General features: G+C 43.9%; 1 protein-coding gene across 1 annotated transcript; it reads right to left on the bottom strand.

Annotated features, from left to right (window-relative positions):
• Positions 1–209: 209 nt before the first annotated feature.
• RPL34 (ribosomal protein L34) lies at positions 210–4755 on the bottom strand. Its single transcript, XM_052642033.1, has 5 exons — positions 4610–4755; positions 3757–3830; positions 3575–3674; positions 2977–3080; positions 210–337 (listed from the first exon to the last, which is right to left on the bottom strand). The coding sequence occupies exons 2-5, from the start codon at positions 3819–3821 to the stop codon at positions 253–255; spliced, it is 354 nt and encodes a 117-aa protein (XP_052497993.1). The 5' UTR covers positions 3822–3830; positions 4610–4755; the 3' UTR covers positions 210–252.
• Positions 4756–6760: the final 2005 nt, after the last annotated feature.

Raw genomic sequence — 6760 nt, forward strand, 5'->3', positions numbered from 1 at the left:
TCAACAGGAACAATATAACATAGCCTCTAGGAGAAAACACATTACAGTCCATATTTTAATGTCGTCTAGAGGTACCATCAAAAAATTCCAGCAATCACTGACCTCCAATTATTTTCAGAAAAAGTGATCAACTAAAAATCAGTGTATGTGTGGGGAATCTCCAGTAACCACAGAAACCAAACCTGTACACTAACAAACCACAACAGAAGTTAACAGAATGAGGCGTTTTATTACTCAAAAATTGTTCATTTTTTATTTAGCTTTCTGACTCTGTGCTTGTGCTTTCAATACTTTCACAACGATCTTCTGCTCTTCAATAAGGAAAGCGCGCTTGATCCTAGAAAAGAAAATATTAGTTAAAAAAAAAGTTTCATAAAAAACTGCATAGCATGGGGGTTGAAGAGGGAGGGGATGTATGTATACTTATGGCTGATTCACATGGTTATATGGCAGAAACCAACACAACATTGTAAAGCAATTATCCCTCGATTAAAAAGAAATTTTTATACAACCTCATTTCATCACTAGGATTCAAGACTAATGAAACTACTACATTCGTCAACATGTCTTAGAACTTCCATTTAGAGAGGAAACTCATGGGAATCTCCTGGTGGTCCAGTGGGTAGGACTCTGAGCTTTCACTGCCAAGAGTCTCGGTTGAGAGAGGAAAGCATTTTATTTATCACTATTATTGCTGCTAAGTTGCTTCAGTCATTTCCGACTCTGTGCGACCCCATAGACGGAAGCCCACCAGGCTCCCCATCCCTGGGATTCTCAAGGCAAGAACACTGGAGTGGGTTGCCATTTCCTTCTCCAATGCGTGAAAGTGAAAAGTCAAAAGTGAATTCGCTCAGTTGTGTACGACTCTTCGCGACCCCATGGACTGCAGCCTACCAGGCTCCGCTGTCCATGGGATTTTCCAGGCGAGAGTACTGGAGTGGGGTGCCAAAATAGCCAAGTCCTTATTACCATTTGTTAAAGCCACTTCCAGAGATAAAGCACTCATTTAACTCCCACAGAAACCCAGGCCCCATGCGCCCCATTGGATCCCTGGCTCCCCTGAAAACCCTGGGGTTTCTGACTCCTTCAGATGTCCCAGACGAAATCACACTACAGAAAGTTGATATCCTTCTGACTCAGAGCAAAACAGACTCCCTCAGTGTCACAGCGAATGCTATGCTTTAAGCTATGCTACAGATCTACACCCAAACCTCCAGAAGCTAGGGCTTCATTTTTAATAAATATGCTCATGGGGTTACACTCAGCAGAGCCCGAGAACCAAAGACCGCTAATAAGCTCCTCTACCTTGAAATTCACGACCCATTCATCCAATTTCATTTCTCATTCCCTCTGGAATCTCAATGTGTCAGACTGAACCATGCTCAATCCCTGTCGGCAATACTCTCTTCACCTCTTGTGAAAACTTACCCAGCATTCAGGTTCCACCTCAAATACTACCCCCAGATTCTCAGCTACTTTAATGTCATTTCCTCTCCAAACTTCAACCATAGTTAAGTTTTCCTGTATAAGTTATATATATTTTGCTTGTATTTGTATCAATGTAACACACCTAACCTCCCCTTACAAATTAACTCTTGAAAAGCAAAGTGAAGTCAAATTTGGTACAGCGACTAAGCCAGATCATTTCACAGAATGAGTTGAATAAACTGGAAGCAAACCATGTCTCTGAACCAATTTATCTTATAAAGACCAACACCTCTCAAATCTTTCCACTTAGGTCTTTGTGTGTGTGTGTGAAGTCGCTCAGTCGTGTCCAACTCTTTCCAACCCCGTGGACTTAGCTCGCCATGCTCCTCTGTCCATGGGATTCTCCAGGCAAGAATACCGGAGTGGGTTGCCATTTCCTAGCCAGTGGGGTTAATTAAGAGCAAGAGCCTCAGTAAAACCTGGGATGAATCCTCTTACCAGCTGTGAAAACTTTAAGCAACAAGCCTTGGGTTTTCCACAAAAAGTAAGTAAATAAATTGATACCTCCCCTATGGACTTTTGACAGCTTTTCTTTTTAAAACAGGAAAGGCTGCACAGCTCGGCATGCAGGATCTCAGCTCCAAAACCAGGGATGGAATCTGGGCCCCCTGCATTGGGAGCTCTGAGTCTTCTTCCCCACTGGACCAAGTCCCTTACAGTGTTTATCATAAAATCGCTGAGTAAGTATTATCCTTATACACCCTACTCCTACCTATGCCACTACCTGGAGAAAGGGACGGCAACCCACTCCAGTATTCTTGTCTGGAAAATTCCATGCAAAGAGGAGCCTGATGGGCTACAGTCCACAGGGTCGCAAACAGACAAAATTGAGCACACACACGCCACTACCAATCCTCATCCATAACCACAAAACCCAACAATCTCCCAATAACCCCCTTTAGCCTCATGAAGCCTTCGGGTTCATGCAGGTGCCATTTCCTTAGCCTTAACAACGTAGAGAAACTGTTCCAAGCATGCATCCTTTGTTGAATGCCTTTACTATCCACACTGGGGCACATTCAGTCTCTGGGACCCCAAAGGTTCCCCTGCCCTGTTCAAACCTCATCAATCCCCATATTTGTAAGAATCAAGCCAAAAACCTGTCCTATAGGGCCCTTCCTGACCTGTGACATTTCTACCTTTCCTAACATCTCCCACAATGCTCTGCTCCAACCACATTAGAATCATACCCAGCTGTTTTGTTTCTACAATCTTTAGACTTTCCACTCCCCATCATCTACCTAACCTTCTTACCAGATCGGGACTCAACTTTTTAATTTCTACATAGCATAAAGACGTCCAAACATCATACCTAAATTAATTGGAATATAATTAATATAACTTTTAAATTTGTACAGTACCAATTATCTCCAATCAAGGAAGGCTTCTAGAATATGCAACTTTTCTCACTAGTCTAATGATTAGCATGCAGTGCCACACAAACACACACACTTGTTTAAGACAGCCCCTCTGGTTTCAGTTACTTACCTGTCGCGGACACATTTAGCACACATGGAACCACCATATGCTCGGCTGACATGTTTCTTTGTTTTAGACAACCTCATGAGAACTTTTGGTCTCACAGCGCGAACCTGCATAAAGAAAATGCTGAGATTATTTAACAGAAATTTTCCTTGATATTTCATGAGTGTGAAGTGTAAACATTAACGATCTACCCGAACAGCATTTCACTCTATTTGTCTTACAGGCTTTAAAAGAAAGCCTAGGTTCTTCAGATTTGGATCATAAGTGGTGGTGAAGTCGCTCAGTCATGTCCGACTCTTTGCGACCCCATGGACTGTAGCCCACCAGGTCTCCTCTGACCATGGCATTTTCCAGGCAAGAATACTGGAGTGGGTTGCCATTTCCTTCTCCAGGGGATCTTCCCAACCCAGGGATCGAACCCAGGTCTCCCACACTGCGGGCAGATGCTTTGCCATCTGAGCCACCAGGGAGCTTGGTGGATCATAAACCCTTAGTAATTCCCCACCCTCCTACTGGTGACCTCTCCTTCACTCACTCGCTTATGGAGGAATTAATGTTCAGCAGTTCAATCCTTGTTACTCATCGCAAAAGGTTCACTTACCCCTCTAAGTCGGCCTGGGCACACACCACATGCAGATTTTGGTGCTTTCCCAACCTTCTTGGTATAAAGGTAAACAATTCTATTACCAGGGGTTCGGGACCTAGGAAGTAAGAGAATAGACAACAGCTCAGCATTCCGCAGAATAAATGACAATACCTGTATTAAATTCTGGAAATACTTACAGCCTGGTTTTGTTAGAGGCTGTATTGTAGGATAGCCTACGACGGTATGTCAGACGCTGCACCATCCTGAATGCCTAAATAGTTAAGAAAAACAAACAAACAAACTCAAACCTTAAAATGGAATCAGAGTTTACACATTATCCATGTATGTTTTTATACAGGATATCCCTGCACTAAGGTATCTTATGAGGATCCCATGTTTTAAAACTGGCTGGCCCTCTGTACGGGCAAATTCTGTATCCGCAGATTCAACAAACTGCAGAGCAAAAATATTCAAGGAAAAAAAAAATTTCAGCAAGTTCCAAAGAGCAAACGTTGAATCCGCTGTGTGCTTATAACTATTTACATAGCTGTCCACATTGTATTATGTTTTATAAGCAATTTAGAGATGATTTAAAGTATACGGGAGGATTTTGTATGAAGGACTCGAGTACCAGGGATTTTGGAATCCTCCGGGTTCCTGGAATAATCCCTCGAGACACCAATGGACAGCTGTACTTCTCATTTTCCAGTTAACTACCCCAAATAACATATTAACAAAACACACATTACACTGGAACTGTCAGCCGACACGGAACCGGCCGTTTGCCTCTCCAAAACCAAGACAGAAAACTCCAAATTAAAACACTTTTATTTTCTCTGCTAACAGACTTAGCATTTTGAAATAACCCTGACATGACGCTCGTCGGCCCTCCCAAAGCACAGCTACCGGCGCGGCGTTAAAATGTAGCCCTAACATATGAAAACGTTCCGCGATTTCGCAGTTTCAAGCATCCGAAACACAGCTCATTTGTTTCCGAACGCTGGACTGCGAAGGCGGCAAAGCCAAGGGTGCTGAGCTCCGGCCACTCACTGATCCAAAGCGAAGGTCGGGATCGAAGGATGTCTAAAGCTAAAATCCGAGGAACAGCTCACCACCAACCTTCCTCCGAAGCCCTGACACCTATGCTAAGTAAACAAACTGTGCCTGAGAGATCCTGGCCCCTGCAACTCCCCGGATGGCGGCCGATTGTAAATGCAGTACCGATAAAGAGAAGAAACAGGCAACCATACCTCTAGATGCCGTCCCCGGAAGAGGAAGAAGGAAGTCCTTGAGGGGTGAAAGGTCAAATATGACCGCGCATGACAGGAAATAAATCGTTGGAAGAGGCGTGGTGACAAGGACGCCGCCATGTTGTACGGAAGGCTTGTAGCGCCCCTCGGTGGGGGGATTCATAACACTGCCGCGTTTTGCGTCAAGCGACGCGCCGCCCCTCCGTGGGCCGGGTTGTGTTTCAGCCTACCGCTTACCGCAACAGCGACACATAGAGGTCGTTTGGGGATCGGTGTAGAAACAAATGATAAAGGAGCTAGCTGCAAAAGGCAGAGGTGGGACAGTTCTGTTCAGTTCAGTCGCTCAGTCGTGTCCGACTCCTTGCGACCCCATGAACCGCAGCACACAAGGCCTCCCTGTCCATCACCAACTCCCGGAGTCCACCTAAACCCATGTCCATTGAGTCGGTGATGCCATCCAACCATCTCATCCTCTATCGTCCCTGTGACCTCCTGCCTTCAATCTTTCCCAGTATCAGGGTCTTTTCAAATGAGTTCAGTTCTTCACATCAGGTGGCCAAAATACTGGAGTTTCAGCTTCAACATAAGTCCTTCCAATGAACACTCAGGACTGATCTCCTTTAGGATGGACTGGGTGGATCTCCTTGCAGTCCAAGGGACTCTCAAGAGTCTTCTCCAGCACCACAGTTCAAAAGCATCAGTTCTTCGGTGCTCATCTTTATAGTCCAACTCTCACATCCATACATGACCACTGGAAAAACTATAGCCTTGACTAGATGGACCTTTGTTGGTAAAGTAATGTCTCTGCTTTTTAATATGCTGTCTAGGTTGGTCATAGCTTTTCTTCCAAGGAGTAGGCAACTTTTAATTTCATGGCTGCAATCACCATCTGCAGTGATTTTGGAGCCCAGAAAAATAAAGTCTTTCACTGTTTCCACTGTTTCTCCATCTATTTGCCATGAAGTGATGGGACTGGATGCCATGATCTTAGTTTTCTGAATGTTGAGGTTTAAGCCAACTTTTTCACTCTCCTCTTTCACTTTCATCAAGAGGCTCTTTAGTTCTTCTTCACTTTCTGCCATAAGGGTGGTGTCATCTGCGTATCTGAGATTATTGATATTTCTCCCGGCAATCTTGATTCCAGCTTGTGCTTCCTCCAGCCCAGAGTTTCTCATGGTGTACTCTACATATAAGTTAAATAAGCGGGGTGACAATATACAGCCTTGAGTATTCCTTTCCCTATTTGGAACCAGTCTGTTGTTCCGTGTCCAGTTCTAACTGTTGCTTCCTGACCTGCATACAGATTTCTCAAGAGGCAGGTTAGGTGGTCTGGTATTCCCATCTCTTTCAGAATTTTCCACAGCTTATTGTGATCCACACAGTCAAAGGCTTTGGCATAGTCAATAAAGCAGAAATAGATGTTTTTCTGGAACTCTCTTGCTTTTTCCATGATCCAGCGGATGTGGGCAATTTGATCTCTGGCTCCTCTGCCTTTTCTAAAACCAGCTTGAACTTCTGGAAGTTCATGGTTCACGTATTGCTGGAGCCTGGCTTGGAGAATTTTAAGCATTACTTTACTAGAGGTGGGACAAAATCTACCTTTTTCCATTCTCACGGGTGCTAGGACACATTGGACTTACAGAGCATCAATTTTGGGGTTAGGCCTCAGTTTAAATCCCAGTTCTGACACTTCGCACTAGGTCACCTTTGATATCTTAACTGTTCCTTTTTTTCTTGTCATTCATTCAAAGCACAAATTTTGCAAATTAGGATTTTAATCCAATATGTGCTGATTATTAGTTGTGTTATGTTGGGTGAGTCCTTTAATCTCCAAAAGGAAGATAGTAACTACCCTGAAGAATTATGTTCGTGATCAGAGTCATTATGAAGTTAAACCACTCAGTACAGTTTCTTGTAGAGAGTACTCAATAGATGGTGGCTCACTTTAGGA

This window comes from Budorcas taxicolor, chromosome 6 (assembly GCF_023091745.1).
Source record: "Budorcas taxicolor isolate Tak-1 chromosome 6, Takin1.1, whole genome shotgun sequence".
NCBI lineage: Eukaryota > Metazoa > Chordata > Mammalia > Artiodactyla > Bovidae > Budorcas > Budorcas taxicolor.

Excerpts from the sequence above, each read along its gene's own strand:
- RPL34 (XM_052642033.1), bottom strand. The coding sequence starts at position 3,821 with ATGGTGCAGCGTCTGACATACCGTCGTAGGCTATCCTACAATACAGCC. Across the intron at positions 3,675-3,756 it reads GCCTCTAACAAAACCAGGCT|GTCCCGAACCCCTGGTAATA; the intron begins GTAAGTATTTCC and ends CTTACTTCCTAG. Across the intron at positions 338-2,976 it reads GCTAAATGTGTCCGCGACAG|GATCAAGCGCGCTTTCCTTA; the intron begins GTAAGTAACTGA and ends TTTCTTTTCTAG.